This window comes from Clarias gariepinus, chromosome 9 (assembly GCF_024256425.1).
Source record: "Clarias gariepinus isolate MV-2021 ecotype Netherlands chromosome 9, CGAR_prim_01v2, whole genome shotgun sequence".
Classification (NCBI taxonomy): domain Eukaryota; kingdom Metazoa; phylum Chordata; class Actinopteri; order Siluriformes; family Clariidae; genus Clarias; species Clarias gariepinus.
In genome coordinates this window covers 16,613,413-16,639,516 of record NC_071108.1, presented here as the reverse complement: position 1 = coordinate 16,639,516, position 26,104 = coordinate 16,613,413, and the positions used below count along the sequence as shown (strand labels likewise).

The window sequence follows — 26,104 nt, the reverse complement described above, 5'->3', positions numbered from 1 at the left end:
TTGTTGTCTATTATCACCACTCGTGGTATGCCTTTCATCCAATCAGATTATTTGGTCAAAACTAACTGTTGTATAATTAAGCAACATCATATGAGAGCGAGTGCTGTTGTACTGAATATCAGCACAGCTATGATATCTTTGGCAGAAGGGTCCAGACCACTTGGTCCAGCAAACTACAGTTAGTGTAATAAACAAGGCAAAAGTAATTTTAAATTCTTACTGGTACTGTGTTGCCAAAAGGTGAGGAGAAGAAACTATGGTGGTGATGGACAGTTATTATTCAAACATTATTTGTACTGTATTTTTTTTTCTGCAAAACCTGTTTACAGGTGAAACTACTAGGCTCCAGGTAATATCATACTGTACAACACTTATACCACTTTATTCGGATAACATTATTGAAATATGTGAAATAATGTATTTCCTTTGATAAAAAAACATCTTTAAAAAATGACAGTATTTTGTTAGTTATTTGCCAGTAAGTTCATACCTTGTACAGTATATCTATGTGTGAACCAGGACTCACGAGCATTTCTTTCCAAAGAGAAGAATCTGATATCTCTCTGCAGTACCATGACTGATGTGTGGGAGGGAGACTGTATATTGCTTTGTGTGGGAGTCAAACATCTCCCAAGCTGGCCGTTTGTGTGTACGAGTATGAAATTAAACAGATTCAACCTCTCAATGAAATTACAGAGTGGTGAAATTGAGAATGCACAGCCTACTCAAGTAAATGATAATGCTAATAAGAAGAAGCTTTGTGCCTGGATTTCTCAGTGTTTTGTTCCTGAAAGGATCCTCTAATACAGTATTGCCATTTTAAACCAGTAAGCACATACAGTACGTAAGGTTAACATACATTAAATGTTTGGAAAACACTGCATTTCAGAATTTAAAACAAACCAAAAAAAAAAAGCTAAACTGAACAAAAAAAATTCACTCCAGCTTGAATCAGTGAACACGAGCAACTCCTTTCAGTTTAATCACTTTATTGTGGTAACTGCATGTCATTATTTCATTGTTCATAATTCAAAACTCCCTGTTGATGCATTCAAAAACAATACAATTATCTTCATACATATCAAGAGCAACGAATAAAAACCTGTACATCTGTACTAGTAAGTGTCATGTGGACTGCTATGTACACACCCTCGGGTATAGTCAAAGTTCCTGCTGCACAAATGCAGCTTTAGAACAGTGGCTACTTGTTCGGCTTCAAGTCAGGAGGAGGGAATCCGAGACCTGGTTAACAAATAATAAAAAATCTGCCTACATCGTCCTGTATAACTGAAGCAGAAGAAAGAAAACAAAGGAGAGGGCAGTAGTTGTGGAGGAATACATTTATATATTTCTGGCTAAGGCTATAGTAATGACTGTGGTTTAGGATATAACCGGGAACAGTGTGCTATATCAAGCATGCAAGTATTTTAGTCTAATCAAGCCTTTTACATCTTAGAGGTAGTGATGCACCGAAAAAATAAGTCCTGTCCAAAGCCAAAATGTAGGCTGCATTGGACTGAATAAACGAAGAAAAAGTGCCAGATATTTTAAATAGTTTACTTTCTCAACCTTTGCAGGAACTTTGCTTATGCTTTGGAATAAAGAAAAAAAAAATATATATGTATAAACCAAAGCAATACATTGTGATGAAATAACATCACTGTTCTTTTGCATAGCAGGTAGCGTTTAAAAAATCCAGCACTTTAAAGAAACACATGCAAATACAAGCATGTATCCATCATTAGCATGTGCCGAGTGAATCAGTAAGTGCTGGAACATATAATGTAGCGTGTGCGTATGAAATGGTGCACACATGATGTAAAAAAATAAAAAACAAATACATAAATAATAATAACTGATTCAGGGTTTTTAGACTGAATCCACTGTGTCAAAAAAACGTGATTCATTAAATTCGTTATGCGGCCATGTCCACAACGCAATATTAAATTCTCAGCACTAACCACAACAACAAACTGTTTAGAAAGAATCTGTTGATGTATTCAGTCTTAAAAGTGGAAAATTGTCAGCACCAAATTCATTTGCAGGTGGTTATGAAAATCTCGGTGCATCCCTACTTTGGGATAGTATGTTTTTAAACCTCGAAGGCTCATTTGCACTGACAAATTAGTTTCTTGCCGTACACCCAATGATAATGTTGTTACATCCTTAAATCTTTGAGCTAACTTCAAGCCTGAAGCATTAATCACTGTAGCTCTTTAAACCAGCTACACATGGCAAGCGGCACAGCAGCAGTAACGCGCATGTCAGGGCACAGTATATGCCTATTTTGGCTGCAAGCAGCATGCCACTGGAAGCAAAAGCATGTACACCCCTGCAACGGTTTAGAGTGGCGAATTGTGTGAAAAGAAGAGCGTTGCAAAAATGTTCTGCTTTGCCAGCCATGCCCTCTCCTTCAGTCATCTTTCTCCTAGCTGTCCAGCTGCTCCTGCTACTTCTCTAACTACTGTCTACAGAATATACTGTCAATATATATATATATATATATATATATATATATATAGTCTAGTGGGGAAAAGCAATGTGTGTGTGTGTGTGTGTGTGTGTGTTTTTCTGTACAATGGCTGATTCCTTAACAAGGCTAATGTAAGAAATTCAAGTTGAAATTCAAAGCTGAACCTTAACCTTAACATTTTGACATTTCAACTGTCAACACTTACAAAAACATACAAGAACAAAGGCCTTATTCCTTTCTTCAAAGGGAACGAGGATGACATCGTTAATTAGCGTTTCAACAATGCAGTAACACTGCGAGTAGATCGACCTCAGAAGTTATAGTATCAAAACATGGCACCGTTTGTTAAATATAATGATTGGCTCATATTATGGCTCCTTCTTGTAAGACAACCTCAGGTTTCATTTTTTTTTTCTTTCCCCAACCTACAGTTGCTGAAGTAAATGGACAGGTACAGTATGGTGATCATTGGACATGCTTTTAAATTTTTTTCCTCTTGATTGCATACTTATTTATCTATTGGCACTGTGGCAGACTATCTGCCTCGGATTTTTTGTGAAGAAGGGTGCTAAAGGATGGAGCCTGTTAACGTATTTGTTACAAAAAATACTAGGGTGTGACCATGCTAAGCTGTCAAGCTTTCTTTTCAAAGGGTAAGAGGGCCACTAAAAAGCATTGCACATTTCACCACATTACAGAAAAAAAAAGGGGGGGGGGGGGGCAGGACAACTAAAAACAAATATTTCATATAGGGTGATGCTCATAGAGTACATCTAACAGTCATGCAACTTTGAAACATTTTCAATATTTTTTCAAAGATCACGTTACATCACGGAAGAAGCTGGCACTTTCAGCCTGTTTTTCGTGTGCCAGGGTGTAATGATAAGTTGTTACTGTAAACATACCTTAAAGGATATTATATAGTGTGCTACATATAGTATTTCTGATATGTTACTGGCTGATAAAACTGACTAGGGTTTATAATATTGTTCTGGTGTAAAGTCTAGATTTTTCTGGGATTTCTCTAAATATACAATAGACTTGCATCTGCTACAGTACTGTCTTTCTGCCTTAAAAAATATTACCAAAACATTAACATTTTGTTATCCCAATTCAATACAAACATGATGATGCATTTTGCCAAGCTTTGCCCTTTTAGGTATCAAAAAACATATACATGTATACACATACTGTAGGCTGGATAAAGTCACCATTAGGTCAACGAACTTAAATAGCTGATCAAACTTTACCTATATTCTTATAATACATGTGGACTCCTTTTAACTTGATAAATGCTCATGACATGCTATTGCATACAGCATAAATAACATGACATATCCTGCAGATGCATCTACCAGCGGCATAAATCTCTATTAATGCATTGTGAGATTGCTCACTTGGCCTTTTTTCATCAACTAATTTAAACACTGCTCTGTAGTGAGGTTTTTAAGGGTCAAGTTACTTAATGTGTACTATAACTGGAAACGTGAATACTGTAGATGGCCTCTTATTGCTTAGACAGTCAGAGGTAAAGAGAGATGCATAAGCTGGTGCTGCAGTACATCTGACACTAGATGACCTCAGAAAGTCTTCCCTTATGTTCCATGCCAGTCACATCCCAGCAAACCACCGCTTCAATAGTACACAATATTCCCAATCTTGGCCTCGGTAGAAAGAAAAAAAGAAAGAAAGAAAGAAAGAAAAGAAAGAAAGAAAAAAAAAAAACAACCTCCGCAATTTTGATCAGTAAGTCTTACAAAATGCATAGAAGACCAGTATCAAAATGCCCTTTTTATCTCCTGAAATGACAGATTAAGACATGAAGCTAGAAAGTGAATAAGTGAGAGATGTAGTAAAAGCAATCTTGATGCAGACTGGAGGAGGGCGGAGCAAATGAGATCGTATTGGCCTTCGATTTGTTTCTTTATCTGTGATTTTGAAATGCGCTGGGGATCTGGAATGGCTCCGAAACGCCGATTCTAAATACGTACGAACATGAGAAACATGAGAAAACTAAAGCTCTGGGATCCTGAATTGACACAGACATCTTAAAAGAAGTCTAGTGTTTTACGTAAAGGAATATCACATGAGGCACTTGTAATGACTCGCTGACCGGTTGCAGAATGTGTGCAGATTTTTTACTTTTTTTTTTTTTCCTCTGTCTTGTGTACTGAGTCTTGCAAAGGTTTATAGTTCCAGAGGCAGAAGAATGCTTAATTGCACACTCTCTACTTTGCTACTTCATTTAATCTTTTCTTCATTTATTATATTTTTTTAATTATATTATATTATATAGATTCTTTTTTCTTTTTCTTTTTTTGGTAAACACCAGCTAAAGAAGCAGAAGGCACCTGGAGAAGTCTGAGATGGCTCGCTAGCCTCATAATAAAACAGTTCTTTCCCCGTCCTTTCCCCAGCACGGACAGCTAGATTAACACACTCGGTGGGGGAGAGGGTTACAGTCTGGTCACAGAAAAGCAAGCAGCTAATACAGATCTTAAATAAATCTTCCTCTTTTTGTGTCATAGAATCTTGATGCATTCATAAGAAAATAAAATATTAAAATAAGAAAAAAAAAATGTCAAAATGACATAAGATAAAAAATAACTTGTACATGCTATGAATCAATATGAATACATACACGCAATATGGATTTGCCTTGCAGGTTAGCAACCAATCAGAACCATCTCATGATGGCAGCATGCTCTCTCCTTTTGTTTCACTGGCTTTTGAATGATGGGAAGTTCAGTTTGCCTGGACTGCAGACATGGGCACTGGTTGCATTAGAGCGGCTCGTCTTGAGAAAGTGAACAGAGGTGTGAGTTTATTTTCAAGGTTGAGGAGGGCTGGTGGGATGATGGTGGTGTGCTGGTCTTCAAAAAACATGCGTGTGTGTGTGTGTATTTGCGTGTAAGTAAGAGAGAGAGAACGAGAGAGAGAGAGAGAGAGATCAAAGAGAGTAAGATGTTTACATCCACAGGCCTCCTGAATGTTTGCGCATTCTGTTTCCTTCTAGGACCTGAGAGAGTTTACAGGGGCTAGGGATGAGCCATGGGCCTGGGCTGAGGTGTGGGGTAGTGGGGATCTCCTGTGAGTTGCCGAGATCTCTGGAGTCAAGAGGCCACTGTGCTCCTGCGAACGAGATGCTAGCTGCAGACACGCTGACTCCTGAAAAGCTAAGTGCAGAGTCGGCGTCAGAAAGATTGCCTTCATCATCTAGAGACATGAGGAAGGAGAAGGGTGCTTTCTGGATGACCCCAGGGACCTCGTCTGTGCTCTCAGGGAGATCGGTATTGTTATTTTCCTTTTTCCCTTTCCCAGTCTTTTTTCCCTCCTTCTTTTCATCTCTCCCTCTCCTCCCTCTTGAATCTGACCGCTCCCTTTCCTCTTCCTGTTCCCTCACTTCTCTGTCTTGAGTTCCAGCTTTTACTTTGCTCTTTCTGCCTCCCGAACTCCTCCTCTTCTCTGTCTCCCTTCTCTCTCTTCGCTTTACATCCTCCTCCTCCTCTTTACTTCTTGGAGCTTTTTTGGTTGTACTCTGTGTTGGTTTCTCTCTCTCTCTCTTCCTCCCTGAGTGGGAGCCCGCTGTGATACTAACCAAGTCGCCTGAAGCCCGCTCGATCTCAGGAGTGCCTCGCCTCTCCTCCTCTGCTCCTCCTCGGCTGCCGCCTCTTTTTCTCTGCCCCTTTTGTCTCTCTGCCTCTCTGTCCACCCTTTTCTCAATTGTCCTTGACAGGGAGAAAGCGACACCACTCTCAACCTTTTCCTCAGCGTGAAAGGAGGAGGGGGAGGCTGCTCCACCTTCATGGCCTAAGAGAGAGATAGAGAGATAAGTAGCTTTGAGAAAACACACAGACACAGTTGGCCATGTGGGAACTCATGCTATAGTGTCAAAACATACGGCAAAAACCTACGGCATTGTAGACAGAAGTGAATGAGAGGTGAGGAGACAAATGGATAAAAAGAAAGCTATGAACTGCTAACATTTATTCATCTGCTTTTCACTGTGCTGAAGAAAACACATTGTATTCAGGCAACATACGTTAATACCTTCATACCTATACAAATAAAAGAACGGTTTGGTCTGTATAACGGTCAGAACTTAATCTTTTAATGATATCTTTATGTTTTTATACGTTGGAGAACCTAAAAAACAGTCTGACAAAAATTTCTGTCTGTCCGTATGACTGTATGTCCGTATGTCTGTCCAGCCAGAATGTGTCACAGCATCATGCCTGGACAGAATTTAACGAAACTTTGCATTCGTTGGCCTTCTGTATTTGCCTGAAGGTAAACCTGCGCCATCAATGAAATCAAAATGTTGAGTAAGAGCAGTATGAACGGTTATGTGCCGGATTTAATAATCTACTTTAAAATAAGCTACTTAAAAGCTACTTGCTCAATATAAATAAACACCTGCACAAATAAATATTAATTAAAAAAGCTGAATATTTTTACTGGGATTACTTAATATTTTTACTGTGGTACTGTATAAGTGTATTTTACCATGGTTTTAAGACAAAACTTAATCTATATCCAATCTACTTTTTCCATTTCTCATTTGCGTTTCACTCTCTGATTATCAAACAGCGAGTGTGTTTGGCTGACGATGAAAGAAGTACAAGAAGTAAACAAAGCATAAAATACTCAACCTTACGATTTTTTATTTCTTTGTGTTAATAAGTGACAGCCATAGAGTAAGACAGGCTGAGATGTAGATGCGCTTTCAACCGGAAATAATATCACTGATTACATTAATAAAGCTGATCAGCTTAGTTTTAGCTTCAAGCTTTTAATTGTTTTTACGAAGTCTTTAACTGTCAACGACAGGTAGTCCACACTAGTGCTTATTTAAAGGTAACAAGTATTTAAAAGGTCTAGAGAGTTCTATACTGGAATATCGACTCAGGTTAAATCTCGTATATACAGTAGCAGGATTTTCTGAAGTGTAGTAAACAGCACTATATCGATTAGCTATTGTTGGTTTCCTATTGTTGGTTGTCCTAGTTGTTATGAAGGTATAATGGGAAATGTCTCCAAGAAATATTCTAAACCAAATCTTTTAATCAGGAATTATTTGCAGCTCTTATTACTGGATAATTTTCCAAAAATTCCTATCAACTGCATGGAAAAAGAGTCTTTCGTCAGCTTCTTTCCTCATACTATTGGCCTATAAAATTGTAAAGTGCCTTGCTTGAGACAAAAACTTTATAAAACAAAAGCAGCTCACTTACTCACTCACCGTCAATACCGGTTAATCATGTACAGTATACAGGGTTGAAGGGGGGCCTGGAGCCTATCTATCCCAGGAGACTTAGGGCACAAGGTGGGGTACACCCTGGACAGGGTGCCAATCCATCACACACATACACTCACTCACTCATTCACACACTATGGGCAATTTGAGAACACCAATTAGCCTAATCTGCATGTCTTTGGACTGTGAGAGGAAACCAGAGTACCCTGATGACACCCACCAAGGACAGGAGGAACCTGCAAACTCCACGCACATAGAGACTGGAATCGAGCTTGGCTGTGAATCTAGCCCGGACCCTGAAGGCGCAAGGCGACAGTGCTAACCATTAAGCCACCGCGTCGCCACAAAACCAGCTGATAACCTATTTTTAATCAACCACTATTTTAATAAGCATGCATAGATGATTAGAGATCATTTTTATAGATGATTAGAGAGACATGTTTAACAGGAATGAATATTGAAATCCTACATGACTTGACTCGATCTATTATATTCAAAATGGGTATAAGTATATTGCATTTCTGCATCTGTGCACTGTTTAAGTAAGTAGTTGGAATGAGTGTGGAGAATGGAGAAGAACCTTACTTGAGACAATAAGCAGGGAGAAAATGAAAATACACCGATGAGAGAAAACAAATGTGAACCCAAAGAAACCTAAAGTTAAATAAAACAGGCAAAACCAACAGGAACAGCTACCAACCGTGTGTTTTCTGTCCGGCCGATGACATAGAAGCAAGGCTCGCCCTGTTTGGAGTTGGTCATGCAGAGCGATAAGCTGGAAAGCTCCACTGAGGGATAGAAACAGAAAGAAAAAGAGGGAGAGAGAAGGGGAGGGAGGGGATGACAGCCGCATGGGGGACCGATAAAAAAAAGGGAAAAAACAGACAAGACAAAGAAGAATAAGCCCAAAGCATAGTTAGGAAAAGGTGAACAAAAAGTTGCCCATCGTGCTGGAAGTGAACAGAGAAAAACCCCTTCCACAAGCTAAGACGAAAGAAGAATTTGGAACTCCCACAAGCAAAATAAATCAGTCAGCTGTAAAGAAAGCCTACATGTCCCTTTCTGCTTACCGTAGTCTGGTACATATCCATTTCCTCTCTTCAGGACCAGGTGGATGCGGTGCCCTCCTTTGCGGATCTGTTCCACGGCTTGGCCGTGCGTCATGCCTGCTGTGCTGTCGCCGTTAATCTCCACCAGCTGATCACTCACCTATAACCGTAAGACAGGACTTTTTGAACAATTGACTAAAACTAGTGAGCAGACACAACCTGCCTCAAAGATAAGCCATACTATACTGTGCAGGATTACACTGTGAGAATTTACTCTACTTAGAGATGTCTTAGAAATGAGATCCAAATCGGTGCAGGGGAAAAAAAAACCTGCCAGAAAGGACTTGTGCATATGTACCTGTATTTTTTGGCTGCGAGATGCTGGACCTCCTTCCATCAGCCCCAACACATAGAGTCCCATGTTATACTCACTCCCCCCTCTCAAACTGAAGCCGAATCCAGTTGGACCTCTATCCAGATCCACATTGTAATACCGCGGGTCCTGCTGGAAGAAATAGAAAGCAAATGTGAACAAGATAATACAGGTGGTGAAAGCTGAATTAGATTATGCTATTAAAATTCCATATTTAAACAATATTATACTGTATGAGAGAGAGTGCTTAATTAGCATAGGTGATTAATAGAGATAAAAAAATTATACCATGTAGGCAAAAGGTGAGGAATGCAACATGCAAGTGATGGAGATTCCTGTAAATCCTGTAAGTTTCTTTATAAATTTTCATTAATTACGCCTTAGATCATCTCTCTTAATTTCCGAGTTCTGGGGTTAAATCCCAAATAGCGTTAAATGGAAAGCTAGTGCCCTTGCGTGTGTCATTCATTGTCCCACACCCCAAGTAGTATCCCTCATCAGGTATTGGACAGCAATTTGAGATTTAGCCTTGTGTTAGAAGCTAGTTAGCTTTGTAACCAAAAATAAAAGAAAACGGATGGTACACTGGTGATATGGAACAACTTAAAAGCAATTATTAAAGAAACATATATCAGTGTTGTGTTTTTTTCTTGAGATGACATTGTGTTTTCTTGCTGAAAGTGCTTCCATGACTGGTTATGAATGTGGGTTTTGCTTTCTCCTCAGTACTGTGGAACGAACATACCTACTGTACTTTATATATAAAAGTACTAATATAATATATATGTACATATATATATATATATATATGTATATATATTAAAGTTTTGCCATATGTTGGGGTAACAGTATCACTGCCAGAGATAGGAACAGGATTAACCTATCAAGATTAATTAATAAAATTAATTAAAAAAAAATCCTGATTAAAATAATTGAAGGGTTGGTTTTATAATTGGCTTGATTGCTGATTCATTAGAAACCGTTTATGAGAAAAGGACCAGAAAAGGAGTACAGACTTCAGTTCAGCCGCTGTTTGTTGATGTGTGTCACGTGCCACACAGAACGATTTAGAGGCTCCTTTGTACCTACTGTTGTGAAATTGATGAATGAGACCTCTACCGATGTCTATAAAATTAAATATTAATTAAAAGCTACACTCCCTAACCAAAGGTGTTATTTTAATTAAACTTGTGTTTTGTATCGCATCATGCTTGATTGGTGTCCTTAGTGATTAGGGTTTTAATTGTTTAACGTCTCTTGTGATGGTGAAATATGTTCTCGTGCAATGACCAAATAATTTTTTTTTTCAGAATTAGTAAAGTTATATATCTATCTATCTAGTGAATCTGTGTGATAATTCCTAGCCACTGCAAAGTCCAAACAGCTTTACAATTATCATGCCAGTATAATATTACTGTACTTATTAGGAGGGGGGGTAGCAAAACTGCTCAACTCCGATAACTCCATCTGCACTGAGATATGGGAGGCAAATAAAAATGGATCTTCTGGTTATTAAGGGAAAGACAAACACCACAGACAGAAATAGAAACAAGAATCTTTTGTGGAACAAAACAAAAGTATAAATGAGGGGAAGAACAAGGTAAAACTAAATATACAGGAGATTATACTGTAAAACTAAATGCACAGAAACTGTTACTAATTTTTTAAATAAAAAATAGGTGTGAATAATCAGGGAGGCATGTGACCAGTTCTTCTAATTTTCTGGAGTTAAAGGGAGGTGTCGTTGATGTCACTGACATGACATGACAATATAACTCGTTATAAAAGGCTGGTCTCTTGTTAATGAAACTGTAAAATCGAAATCTTTTCTCGTTGCTGAGAGGTAAGAGTTGCTACTGTTGAAATAATATTTACGACTTCTATAAAATAATATTGTTCTGATACATGGCATATATAATGTAAGAAAGTCACCTTTTGTCTGGCTATGTGCCCTTTTCTTAACTTGCTATCTGCATCGACGTCTGTGTACTCAGCCAGGTTGGAGGCATCTAAGGGAGAAAGTGAAAGAACTGTCACAAGAAAAACATGAGCATGAACAAATAATACACTGGTGCCCTCTGGAGGACACACTGTTCCATAAAAGTCGCACAATTTTTTAAATAACAAAGTGAAGCATAATGATTAGATGTTACAGGTCAGATCTTGCCAATGCCAGACATTAACTGTGTTCTCCATTTTCTTTCTGTTCTGTTAAGAACAAAATGATTTATTTTAAAGTTGGATTTTAAAGTTGGAATACATTTAGAAAATCTGACATAAAACTTCCTGTACATGGTTTAATTTCCCTAATGGATGTTAAAAACCCCCCACAATGCTTTAAACTCAAATCAAATATTTCACAGATTAGGTCGTTTAAGTCAGTAAGCAACAATGAAATTTAAGTATTAAAAATAACAGTTTTAAATTTAGAACAAGTAGGGTCGATTCTGTGCCTCGTCATATTAATTCCATTTACATTTATGGTATTTTCACAGACGCCCTTATCCTGTCAAAAGTTCCTTTTTTAGAATTCTCCATCAAAAAATAAATCCTGACACTGATTCAGTAGATTACTGACTAAGAGGACCCTCGTTTTAAAATGTAGTTAGGAATGGATGTCATTCAAAGGTTGCCAGTAGCTCAAAATCAGCCATAACATTGTAACCACCTGCCTAATATTGTGTAAGTCCGCTTTTTCCCACCAAAACGGTGATGCACTGTGTGTTCTGACAATTTTCTATTACCGTTTAATAACACTAGTGCTTATATTGGATCGGACTACACGGGCCAGACTTTGTTCCCAACATGCAACAGTAAGCCACTAGTTCACCGGTTTTCCTTCCTTGGATTACTTTTGGTATGTCCTGACCGCTGCAGACCAGGAACATCCAACAAAAGCGGCAGTTTTAGAGTTGCTCTGACCCAGTCATCTAGCAATCACAATTTGGATCTTTAAAGTCACTCAAATCCATATGCTTGCCCATTTCTTTCTGCTGTTAACACATCAAAATCAGGGAAAACTTTTCCCTTGATGCCTAATATTCTCCGCCTAGTTCCCACTGCCATTGTAACAAAATATAAAAAATGTAGCTAAGGTGAGAAGGGTCAAATTGTAATGGCGAGACATGTGGGTCAGAGCTCTTGTATGTTATCTCGAATGTTTCCAGGCTACAGCGGTTCGGACATATCAGAAGTGATCCAAGGAAGGAAAACCAGTGAAATGGCAACAGGGTCATGGGTTGCCTAGGCTCTCTGATGCACATGAGGAGTGAAGGCTGGCCCGTGTTGTCCAATCCAATAGCAAAGCTCCTGTAGTTCAAATTAAGGAAAAGGTTAATACTGATTCCAATAGAAAAGTGTCAGAACACACAGGTCATTACTGTTTTGGGGCAAAAAGGGGGCTACTCAATATTAGGCAGGTGGTCATGATGTCATGGCTAATTAGTGTATAGAGGAAGTTCATTTCAAAACCTACAGTAGGTGCCAGAACACAAAAGAGTCTTGATGCATTCCTTCCTAGTTCCATGAGAGATGGTTGGACCAGTCAAGATGTGCCAGCTAGATCAGAGGGTGCGTGGTGAGGTGCACGGTGTGACACGTTTTTAAAGCTGGGTGCGTTTGGCCTAGTTTTGGCTTGTAGGTAAGCATCAGCCTCGACATCTGTGTACTATACAATATATATGCACACACCTGCCATCTACATGGATTTGTGTGTCTACTTAACTAAAGCTATAACCAAAATTTCTACCACTTTGCTTTTCTCCCAGAGAGCATTGTAGTACCTAAAGTACCGAACAGAACAAGATAAAAAGGCATACTGTTGTTGTTGGTGCGTGGAATGATGGTGAGACGGAGTGTGTTTCCTGCTCGCCGCAGGATCTGTGCCAGCTCTCTGTGAGGCAGCGTGAGCACAGAACGGCCCTCCACTGCCTCTAGATGGTCACCCTGCTGGATTTGACCGCTGCGTGCTGCTGGACTGCCTCTCCGCACGGTCACAAACCTGTGAGAGAACAGTGATGATGCTGGAGAGCAGCAGACAGACCAGAAAGAGGGTTGGGAAAGAAAATAAATAGTGTTAGTGTGCTCAGAGTGTATTCCTAGTCTTCCGTAAAATGTTACTTTCAGCATAAAGGATTTTTGCATGAATTCGGTAGGAATTATACAAGCGTTTTAAAATAAATGATTAAATGACTGATATTATAAATCAATTCTTATAATTTTTTTTTTAGCAAATATGTTTGTGTCTCCAAGAATCAAAGACAATTATTCAATATACACCTGTGTGCAGGTTAAACAATTATATTCCGTTGGGGTCAAAATGACCCGTTTTATAACTTTACTTTTGCAGCACAACGAGGCTAATAAAACCGTGTTCTTTTCATTTGGACCTGAGTGTCTGTCACATTCCCTCCATCTTTCCTTTTGCACTCTTGACCTGCACATGCACTGCTAAGCAGAGAATGGATCATGAGGAATAATCTGTTGAATGTATTGCACTCTCCCTCTTTCCTGCTTTAAAGGCATGCATACATAATCAATATTAGGCAAGGGTGGTCCAAAATAGTTCCATCAACCACCAAAGAGGCCACACACAGTGACAGCACTGCTAATAATTGATGAAAGATTTAATAATAGAATGCAGGCTGTGTGTCTGATTATCCCATCAAGCGTACTGTAGCTTGGCGCAACACATTTTAACTTACTGGATACTTCTTCTGATACTTCTTTTGAACTTTAGATACAAATTTGTTATTTGTGGTGTACATGTGTACATGTGTTGCTGCATTATTTGTAAGTTGATGCCACTGCAGCGAGGAAGGGACACTGGTGAGAACTTGATCCGAATACACAATTCAGTCTTTCTTTTAAAGGGGAACAATTGAGAGGTGTGACGGTGTAATACAGCATTTCAGCCAGGTGTTAGCAGAATGTAGGGTATCCCTCGACCAGTTATCACATTTCTGTTTCAGTTCAACAAAAGCAGCCTGGCAGTAAAAAGCTGCATGAAAATACATAAAAACAGGAGAATAAGAATTCCCCAGTGCAGCCAACAACAGATACTGTACATATTTTTATATTTACTATAGAGAATGGGATTTTTTTATTTAAATAAAATGCAAACACAGAATGTTTCAATTTAATCAGTTCTGTTTTAATCTTGTTTAGATAACACATGTTCGCCCGATTATTTGCCTGGCTCTCATTTCCTAACACTTTGGGGTTTGTCTGATGCACTTCGTTTAGGAATGACGGAAAACCTTCACTTGATTTTGCAACATGGTTCATGAGCTGGTGCTTACTGTAGACTAAAAAAGAGACTGATTTGCAAGTTGGATTTGTCGTGACAATCAAGTGTCACTAGATGCACTCATCCATTAAGTGAAGATCTTACAGGCGATCTCCACAGCGCTTGATTTACCCTGACTTCACAAACACAACCCAAGAATCTTATGGACTGAAAAAAAGAAGGTGGCAAAAATAAAATCCCTTAACAGACTGCAGCACAATCACCACGTAGCATGCATCCTTAACAAAAATAAGAATAATAAGCAACCACAGCCTTGTCATTTGGATCACGCATCAATTTACCCTCAGACTGGCAAATAAATAAATAAATAAAACGATTCTATGGAACAGTCTACTGCCCAGGCTACATCATCTTGCTGTATCTGCAGAGTCGTCTTTATCCCCTGAACACTGTAGATTTCTTTTTATATGAACTGAAACTGAAGCTACCTACAGTATACTCCCTTGGTCTTCTACTCCCTTGTTTTCATGAATTCCTAAAAGACATGCACTGGAATAAAACCCCCTTCCCCTACCCAATGCCCTCCAAACTGACCTCTTAACCTGGGCCCATCATTGTCACTGCTTACCCAGAGTTAGCAAACAACAAGCAACACTCTTTACTAAACTACAATTTGCTTGCCAGAAACTAAATAATTGTTCAAAATATCAGTGAGAACCCAACTGTTCTAAAACTGCTGCCATCTGCAAAACCCTGAGCTATTGTTTATTTTTTCCGTGCTCTCCTTTGGCACTATGTTATAAACACATAACGGGGAGAATGAGTCCCAGGTGCAAGATTTAACGATTAATTGATTTGTTCTGATTGATCTGCTTGTGCATAGACAAAACAAATTATTTTTTTTGTTTCTTTCTGTAACAGATATTCAGGAAGAGACATCTCCTACATGCCTGGGTTTGTGTCATGTGAGGGCAAGAGAGGCAACAAGCTTTAATCAATTTATTTATGTATAGTTGCTTTTATAAAATTTGTTTAATTTAGGCAATATGTTTAAATTAGGGTTTGATCAGATAGACAGATGAGCAGCAGATGAGTGGTGGTTAATAAAAGCAGTGGGTAAACTATGAATTATGTGGTCTGGGTAAGGTGGACCCCAACAGACTAGTGTTAAAAAACAACAACAACAAAAAAAAAAAAACAGGAATATTTCTTTAAGCTGGACGTTAATAATCACTATTAAAAGAATAACAGTGTAAAACACAATGAAGGATCTTTTTTAAACATTAACCACTATTCATTTTATTTTTATTTTTTTTGCTGTTGTTTTTCTACCATCACTTAGAGTTCAAGGTCTTTTGCCAGCCTTGGCTGGAGACAGTCGAGGTACCGTAAATGTTGTTAAATAGAGCAATATAAAATACTCTACAGTTCGATCTGACAAACCAGTATGGATAATATAAGAGGAGGAACTAGAAATACATTTAATAAATAGAAAGCTGAGTTACCACTAATCAGTTGTGGGTAAGCAATATTAAATGTTTAAAAATTAAAAAGATTTTTTTTTTATTTGGAGGTGCGTCAGTGTAGTTTACTGTAGGTGTGTTTAGCCCATACAGCCAGATGTTGATCATTTCATGAACTACAACATGGTAGTCTGTTCCATTACTTACTCCTAGTAAAAGAGAAGATATATTGGTCTAATGTTTTATTGCAAGGTACACTAACAAGATACAGCAGATACCTGCATGTGGCGTGTAGGAGAATAATAAATTGCTTGCTCATTCAGGAAAGTTGCCTGCTTCTCTAGACACTTTCAAAGTTATCAGGGTAGACCGAAATGTGCATTATTTAGCACACTGTCCATTATTGATAATATTCATACATTATTCATGTCAATTATACACTGTCTGGCCAAAAAAAAGTCACTACCTGGATTTCACTAAGCAAATAGTTAAAAGCCTACCATTGAATAATTACTGCAGTGATTAATATGGTTAAGCTAAATGAGCGTGATGGAATATCTCGTGATGGCTTAGTAAAGTTGAACTCATATGTGCATATGTTTAAACACGCACAACGCGAAAAGAACTCAGTGGATTGGGACTAAAAAGCTTTCAGCAGACTTAACCATTTAACAGTAAGACTAACCAGAAAAAGGCTTCAATTTAATGGGGTGCATAAAGAATGGACCCTCTAGACATTTAAGAAAAGTTAAGAAAAATGGCAGATGAAGTGATGCAATGCCCAGTGCCGACTGTACAAGACTATGGGGGAAGTATTATAATCCTGAGTTGCTTTTGTTAGTCAGTCACCTTATGTGCCAAAGAATTAAGTCAGCTGACTACCTGAATAAAGTGAATGACCAGTTTTCTCTTTTTTTCTTCACTGATACCACGGGCATATTTAGTTATGAGTTTGATTCCAAGATTCATTGGGCTCAAATTGTGAAAGAGTGGTTCAGGGAGGATGAGATCATTTTCACACATGGATTAGCCACACCAGAGTGGTGTAGACCTTAAGGAGTCCAGACCTTAAACCCATTGAGAATCTGGAGAAGGCTTTACACAGCAGTGTGACTCTCCCATCATCAATACAAAACCTTGATTCATTCAAAAAAATGGCCAAAAATGTATTTTAGAACATCAACAACAACAATAATAATATTTTTTGTTTAGAAATATAAGGATCTTCAACAGTCAAGTAATTACAAAAGTTCTATTTTTTGACTATGGTGCTCCAGCTGGCATTCATGTACCTACTGTAACACGACTGCCCCTTGTAACAGTAGCTAGTTTATTTAAAAGTAAACTAAAAGATGAAAAGCAGTTATGTTGTGCTATGCTACATATAAATAGAAAATAGTTCAGGAGGCAATAATTAGAATAATGGAACAACCCATTGTCCAGAATTAGCACTGCCCCAGCTTTTACAGAGCGGCTCGGCTTGAAAAGAAAAAAAAAAAAGCAGTGCCTCCTGTATTCCAGTTACAGGTCTGAGATCCAGGTTGCCCTCGCTGTGGTGTTAACAGGAAGGTGCATTGTACAGTACATACAGTAAGCGGAGTAGTGTTTCAGCCTTCTTTTTACAAGATGGGTGGTGCTTTTACTTTAACGGCTTTGGATAGGCAATGTGCCAAATATACCTTATTTTACACTAACTAAACTAGCTCCCAAAAAGAAAAACAATCAGAAACACTATGATTTTTTAAAGAAAATGTATCTTAAAATAAACACACCTGCATGTTCCTGCTTAAACAAAAGTTCAGACACTTGAAAGTTCCTAAAATATCAGCAAAAATAAACAATCTGAATTCCTGCAGATGTTAAAAACAATGAGATGAAATTTCAAAGCTCCTCAGCAACAGGGTTCTCTGTGTACATATTGCTATGTTTTTTCATGGCATGTCCTCAAATGAAGCAGTAAAAATGTGTTTCTGTGCCTGGGTTTAGACTTCCTCGCTTTGACTAGGATTTCCCTTAGCTGACAATTAACTAATCATGTTAAAGTGAGTGGCGTTACATACTGTATGCTACAATGCAATGCTACTAATAACATCAGTTCGAGTCAGTGTGTGGTGGAGACAAGTTATGCAATGGTAAGCAACAGTTTCAGCCTGGTAGAGTTTAAAGCAGAAGAAAGATTTATCCTTTTGTCTAACTTGCATAAGGAGTAGTGATAAAAGTAGGCCACACCTACACACCCAGGCATGTAGGAGATATCTCTTCTGAATCTCTGATTCTCTCTCAGAAAAACGAGACTTGTATTAAATGCTTTTTAATGTACAGTATAGTCAAAGTTGTATTACACCAGACCAGTACGTTCTTGACCAGGTGGATTTTTAGTTATCATAAATCCCCCATAAGTTCATAGTTTGTTCTGAAATCATTAACACTACCAAAAAATTCGAACACACATTCTAAATCGATGGGTCTTCCTGATTTAATATTTTTTTTATATTGTAAAACATCTAAAATATGCAATAATCTTCTTTGAACAGTTGATATTGAGAGGTGTCTGCCACTTACAGTATGCTCTATGAGGTGATGTAAAGTGGTAATTTTTAAGGCAGGTAACCCTAAATGAACTTTTTTCCTCTTGGTCTTACTTTCCTGAGATCTTCATGAGATCCAGTTTCATAATGACACTTGATGTTTTTTTTACAAATGCACTTGACAATACTGTTCTCCCAAGAACTATTCTAGAACAGCTGACCTTCCTGTAACAACTGACTGTTGTTGTTACCTATTTTCATAGTTTTGAAATCTCCAGTATTGGTCTAGAATGTAGAAAATAAATAATTAGAAGCTGTGTAAGGTGTGCAAATTATTGACTGGTACTGTAAGTGTGATATAGATCAAATGGTTACACTGCTGAATTTTAATGAGCTACCAGAGAACCAAATGGCATTAGGGGGGCTTTCTTGTTTGTGTGTTTATACTGTGTATAAGTATTATGTTTCAAAGTGTAGTCAGTGTTTTTGATAGAAGGGAAACTCAGAATATCAGAACTTTTCTACAGCAGAAACTTTCTGAGCCAAACTCCCAAAACAACACTTTCTGGACTAGAATGTCGAAATTCTAGTCCAAGACAAGTAACTGACAAGCAAGTGAAGATGCCTCGTTCTCCAGGCTGGTTGGAAGGCAGTAAGCCACAACTTTTTTTTTTTTTTCACCTTTTCCATTTTCTCTTCTTCACTTAGCCAGGATGAAAGACGTTTACCCACATACAGTACATATTCATTATCCAGCAATTAGATAAAACATCTGATAAGATTTAAATGATGAAACAGAATGCTGTAGACCATTAAAAAGATAATAATCATAATAGTATAATTTTCCTCCCTGTATATGAACCGTCCTGTCTGTAAAAATACAGTATGACTTTCATATCTTTTTCTGAAGACTCCAGAGCAACGAAGTATTTAAATAAATCAATATTATAGAACCACTAGTTCTGAGTAATCTGACTGGATAGGAGGCATTCCATGAGTGGTGATAATAAAGCATAAAATCACTGAGACATTTAACTACAGTATATGCATCACTTCACATCACAGGTGGAATCAATAATTACACTAACAATTTGTTGTCAGCATGGGTGAAAATCTGCAGTACTGAGAAGAGGGGAGAGCAGCTGTCTGCCAAAACCCCACACTTAAAACCAGTCACAAAGGTACTTCCAGCAAAAAACCCATCTGATAACATTATATCATCTTAAACAATATTTTGTCTCCTTAGTAGTTGCTTCTTATTCGTTCTGAATTGCCTTTGAACCATCAGTGTTGTTCTGTTCACAGTTGACCCGGGCTTCAAAGCTAACTAACTTCTAATGCAAGGCTGAATCCAAATCCATCTCTAACCCCTGATTAAGGGCATTATATGATGTGTTAAACAAGAGATTGTATAGCCATACACAGCAGATTTCCATTTAATGCTGTGTGTGACTCAACCACGGAACACAGCTGACATTCTAAAGGGGAATAAGTATACATATAAAAGTTAATGTTGTCCACCACCACCATTTGGCTACATAGTACGGGTAAGAATTTAAAACTACTTTTACCGCTGTTAATTACAATAACTGTTGGTCATGACTTGTGGGTTGCCAGCTCCACCAGTCACGGTTAATTAGTTCCCCCAGCTGTGTAGGAAACACAGTCATTTGTGTCACCCTCATTCCTCTAGCCGCATGCAGCCGTATTGATATTCAGCACAACAGCACTCCACCTCTGGTGATATAAAGAATTTAAGAAAAATATATTTAAATTTTTAGCGCAATAGTGCAATAGTAAAATGAATATCTATTTGTGTATCCTAATTATTTAGTTTAGGATAGTTCCCTCCCTAGTGTGCTCTCTCTCTCTATCTCTCTCGGGGTAGAATATTAACCATCTGTTTAATATGTCACTAAATTGACACTAAATTTTCTCTTTCTTAGTACAAAGAATGTAAAAATACAGTACTGATCTAGTAATACTACACATCTGTGACTTGTGAACATCCCCATCTGATTCTTGTGTTTTATTTTTTTGTGAGACCCAGACTCTACTGTTATGGACTCTACTGTTATGGACATTGTATTTTCACCTTACTGTTTCTTCTCATTACCACCTGATGACTATTACATTATTCAATGACTTTAAACAAAAGTAAGTTTGGCAAAATATTTACACCTAACGGTCCTCATATGAGGACTGCACGGTAGATGTACTGTAACAGGTAATGAAGACAGCGATTGTTGCGTACACTACACCATGGTAAATAGAGCACTCCCCTGCTTGTGCAATGCCAGGTAGAGCCAAACAACTTGTTCTTGAGAACATTCTCGTTAAATGAGATCATGCACACATGAGCACACACTTGATACATTTTTCAATCTTCTATCTTGTATGTGCTACTTTTAACTGCCAGCTCTTGAAAGAATACAGAAGCTGTATGGATACTGTAAAAGACATGAAAAGAAGCCAAGGTGCTTTCAGGGTAATCATATGTGGTGAGCTCATTCTTAAACATCATAAATCAATCCATTTAAAGTTAACGTGACTCTTAAAATGTCTAATGGATCATAAGACTCTTGCCTTTTTCCATCAATAATTTACCCATCACACACACACACACACAACACATACAAGCTTGTCCGCTGCCAAGTTCTACATGAGTCTGGTCAAAAGGGTAAACTATTACAAAGGTATTTGGTTTAACTGTTAAACACCCCCCTCCCCATAGTTCATTAATTTCGGATAATAACAAACAAACGTATAATCTCTTAGACTCTATTGAGTTATACTACATACAGTATGTCTTGTTTAATCATTGCTATACTGTGTGAAACTATAATAGTCTTCTGCTATTAGTGAGGGTTAATAAAATCGCTCAAATCCCTCTCTGATGCAAAGGCGAAGAATTAGGCCATTCATGATTGTAAGTGGCAGCTGGAAATATTTCAGGTATTCAGTTCGGGTTCACCAAAGCTGCACAATTAGAGTCGGGCTGAAATCAAAAGGACCGTAACAATGTAGTGGTGCCTCACAACTTTTACAGCACAATGCATTCTCTCTCTGCACACACACAGGCAATGTATCTGGAAGCAATGGAATCTGTCTGGTGTATGCACGTCCCAGATGTTCTCATAGGCACATACCGCACAGATTTTGGAAAAAACAAACACAAAGGGAAAGTATAGAAAAATGCTAAGCAAGGATTGTTTAGGAAAAAAAACCTGAAAAGAAAACTTGCATCTGAAAAAAAAAAAACATGGTCGTAAAAGTATAGACATTAGTGGGATATTTACGTTTAGAATCCTTGACCGATTTCATGGCAGACTGTAGTCGCTCCAACATGGTGATTCGATGTGATGTTCGATGAGTTCAAATCCCGAAAAAAAGAGCTAACCAACAATCTTTAAAACGCAGAAAGAAATATCTAGGGCTGTTTCTCCTCAAGCAGAGACAGAGGTGGTGTTTACTGTTGCACCGTTCGAGTGCAACTGAGAGATGGGGAGTGTGTGAAAGTGTGCAAAGGGGGGGGGAGAGAGAGAGAGAGAGAGAGAGAGAGAGAGAAGGGGGAAGAACAGTGGACCAGAGGTAGATAGCAGGTGGGAATGAGGTTTAATGTTGAGCAGGCATATGCACAAAAGATCATTTTAAGGAGAACATTAACAAAATAGTGAAGGCAAGTGTGCAGAGTTGCACAGTTTTATGTATCTGTGTACTGTATGCATACAGTATGTGGTGAGGGGAAAGAAACTGACAGAGACAAAAAGCAGAAAAAGGATAATGTAGCAGCACATTTTAACTTATATAACATGACTTATGAAGTTACAGGAGTGATACAGTAATAGAGCCATGCCTCTTACTGCATGCTTACTTGCAAATCTGTCATAATACCAGAGTTTTTACGCATCTGGCACAAAAATAATGACCTGCTATTTCATATAATGTTTGTACACACATCACTAAAGGAGATGCCACTTCAGCTATGAAAATCTATTATTATTTATTCTTCTGTCAGATGCTTCTAAATACATTGACTGATGCAGAACCTAAAAGAATCTGTATATGTATAGATGTGAATGTATTACATTCTAGTATATATAATGCATTTTACTGCTGCCACATGGTGACATAAATCAGCAATGGTACAGATGTTGCTATCAAAGTTGGCAGTCAGTGTATACCAAAAGTAGTTAACCAAAAGGAAAGACAAGTGAACTGGTGCCCAGGGATCTTTGATGCACATTGGGAGCAAAGGCTATCTCATCTGGTCCATCCCACAGAAGTGCTACTTTTTTTTTCTTTATATCACATATAGTAGATAGCTGACCATCAGGAGGTCAGAGAAAGTTGTGCACTTCCTGTCCATGCACCAAGCATTAGCAGAGCATGATCAAGCCAAGGGTGTCCCAACAGGAAACCCAACAACTGCTGTTGCCTTATCGCCTTGACTTTCATTAAGCTGTTTAAGCAGATAGCCAAAGCATGTGGCTGGCCTGAATCCCATTGGGCGGCCCACATTCTGACACTGGCCAAGAACTTCTGGCCACTTCTGACCTGTCCTGTCATACAGTACGTAGATACTGAACAAGGAGTGAGATGCTCAGGAGATCATCAACCTTATGGTGATGGATCAATTTGCTGTTGGGACAGAAGAGTGGGTCAAGTGCCACTGAATGGACAGATGATTCCCACCCTCCTCTTCTCTTTCCCCTTACCCTGCCAGACATCAATGCTAGATTAGGGTTACTGTACAAAGCACGGTGTGTTCACAGAGATACCCACAAATGTTCACATCCATCTCACCATTCAGTTCAGGCAGCAAGAGTACAGAATTCATCTTGGATGGATTGGATTTGGTTTCAGTCAGCTAGTGAGGGGGTTGTACTGTATGTGGACGGGTACAGTTGTACTCTACAGTTGTAGTGAATTATGAACTACTGTACCATACTGCTGTACAACAAAGTACCAAATTAAACACATGATTCCCCTGCAAAAACAAAACACCACAAACAGTAACCTGGCAGACGATGTTGGATAAATGCATAACCTTTGCAGGAATTAGGTCAAACCAGATGATGTCAAAGCCCTAAAGATATGCTGATGGCTTGCACAACATGGTAAAACTCTCAAGGATTCATCTCTGTCCTCCCTTTACATAAGCTTAAACTCAGAATGAATCATGATTAGTTTGCTAATTAAGCTTTGTTTTTTGGTGCATGAACACAGCACTATTATACAAATTCTATAACAATCCCACTTTTTAAGCAAGTGTGTGAAAATAATTTATTGTTTGTTTGGCTCTTTGGTCATTCCATTGCTCAATGCATGAAATAAAGCAGGATTAGAGTGTTACCCAGGGCCAGTGTTGTGGGACGTTACTTTTTAAGGTAACAAAATTACTGTCTTTAAAAGTAATCAGTTACATTACAGCGTTTCTTTCTGAAAAAGTAGCTAGTTAGAGTACTTTTCCATAGCAGAAAATGAAAACTTCTTTGTGATTCCTTATGCATGTTGTTTAAGTCAGGACCTTTATAAATATTTCACCATCATCACCTAACCACGAACCTAACGCGTTAGATTACTTGTTATATAAAAAAAGTAATCCAAGTACTCTAACGCGTTACTTTGTAGTGTGTTACACCCAACACTGCCCAGGGCTCCTTTGCACTAAATCTTCACTGCAGTAAGAAGAAAGACTCTGTCCTGGCTGACTGTTGTTTTGATCCAACATGTCAAGTTAATCTACCCAGCTAATGTTTCTACATTTCAATGTGGAGTTCTTTTGAACATGGAATGTAGGTCTTAATCAAATAAAGAAAATGCTCTTTGAAGTTTAGCAGCTATAGGAGTATACTTAGGTCATACTGTACGTACACTGACAGTATTTGTCAGATTTAAGTCAAAACCAATTCAAGCATGATGCACTAAAAAGAAAATATTGATAATGGTATTTTTTTTCCTTCAGAAAAAAGGCCAAAACAAACAGAAATAAATATGAATTTGCATCGGTGATAAAAGCCAGCAGTACTTACATCCATTTGACATGTCCTGTGTGGCGATGACAAAACCAAAACCCTCTCCAGGCCTTCTCCTTAGTTCCACCTCCAAAGATTTGCTAGGCACTACTCCTCTGCCCTCGGGCTGTGTTTTGGACATGGCTCCTGGAGTATTAGAGGAGGGCAGATGGGGACCCTGTATGGCCATGTCCTCAACCCCCATCCAATCTCGTGGCTCCATGGTCAGGGTAACAGGCACGGAGTCCAGAAAGCTCGTACTCTGGACCAAAGGAGGGAGCTCATTGGAGGGTGACTGGGGAGATAAGGTGCTTTGGCTGGTTGTGGGACCATCTGAGGAAGGAGACATCAGATCTGGCGGGCCCTGGGGTGGGGGGACACTGTTGTATGAATTTGAGGTGCCCGGAGACGGGACATTTCCTACAGGGGAGTATAAATAAGCAAGTAGATTCAAGCACTTTGCTGAAACAATGCCAAAGTCTACTTATATATTTATCCTGTTTGCATGTGGTTATTTAAGGTATAGTATACAACTGGATCGTATCATGACAAGATTCATTTACACCCTTTGCACTTGACCACCAACTTTTTGTGGTGTCCTTTGTCATTTGTGTAAAAAGAAAAAAAATATATACAAGTTTTAGCATTTCCTATGTCTTCAAACATTTTAACTTTTAACAGTTTAACATTTTAACAATTTTCAGGACTTTAGTTTGTCAGATTCGGTTTAGAGAGATAGATGGTACTGTATATGGATACTCAAAAGTCACTATACAGTATAGCCAAATGTTTCAGAACACCTGACCATCATGTGGCCTATATGTGGGTCTTTGCCAATCTGTTGCCCCAAAGTTGGAAGTGCACAACTGTACAGGATTGTCTTTGTAGTCTATGTCATTACAATTTCCCTTTACTGAAACTAAGGATTATAGCCGAAATACTGGATGTTCAGTATGACAATGTCATTGTGCAGGAACAGTAATGTCCATAAAAACTTGGTTTAAGAGGCTTGCACGGAGCCCTGACCTCAACCCCAATGATCAGCTTTGAGATGAACTTAAACACTGACAGAGCACCAGTCAGGCATTCATCATACATCAATGCCTGAAATCACTAATGCTCTTGTAGATGAATAAACAAATCCCAACAACCGCCTTATAAAATCTAGTATTTCGGAGCATGCCCAGAGGAGTAGAGATTATTAAAACAGCAATGTGGGTCTATATCTGGACTAGGATGTTCATAAATCACATATTGGTGCTACTATCAGGTGCTCACAATCCTTTTGCCATATAGGGTAGAACAATGTAAAACAATATCATACATAGATAAAAAAAACATGATTAAGTGAGCATTAAATTTTAAACATGATTAATTTAATGAAGTGCAAATTATTTAAGAATGGCGATTAAATCTGTGTTATTATTATGAAAGTAATGGTTCATATAATTTCCAACTTTTGCTCTCATCCTATAAGATCTTCTTCATATTATTAAGTGTAGCAATTTAACAAATAGAATATATACAGTATATACTGTAGGGTGTAGTAGTTGTATATGCTTACCTCCTCTGTAAACCAGTAAAACTACTTCACCCTGTCTAGTATGCTCCTGCAGCACTCGCTGTACCTGGAAATTAAAAAAGGAATTACAAAAAAAACATAAATTTTTTAAATTTTTATAAAACTTTAAAAATA

The 26,104-nt window shown here is 38.3% G+C and overlaps 1 protein-coding gene across 3 annotated transcripts in view; it reads right to left on the bottom strand.

The window, feature by feature from the left end:
- Positions 1–978: 978 nt before the first annotated feature.
- Positions 979–26,104, bottom strand: part of magixa (MAGI family member, X-linked a) — a 62,733-nt gene continuing 37,607 nt past the window's right edge. Inside the window, exons 11-18 of one of the 3 annotated variants that reach the window (XM_053504688.1) lie at positions 25,973–26,036; positions 24,427–24,828; positions 12,971–13,174; positions 11,085–11,161; positions 9,138–9,284; positions 8,801–8,939; positions 8,431–8,518; positions 6,194–6,283 (exon numbers count right to left, since the gene is read on the bottom strand). In XM_053504688.1, the coding sequence (XP_053360663.1) occupies positions 6,277–6,283; positions 8,431–8,518; positions 8,801–8,939; positions 9,138–9,284; positions 11,085–11,161; positions 12,971–13,174; positions 24,427–24,828; positions 25,973–26,036 (1,128 nt within the window). In that variant the 3' untranslated portion in view covers positions 6,194–6,276. Of the gene's footprint in view, positions 6,284–8,430; positions 8,519–8,800; positions 8,940–9,137; positions 9,285–11,084; positions 11,162–12,970; positions 13,175–24,426; positions 24,829–25,972; positions 26,037–26,104 lie in introns of all 3 variants that reach the window. The other 2 variants (XM_053504686.1, XM_053504687.1) reach the window with 2 other exon arrangements.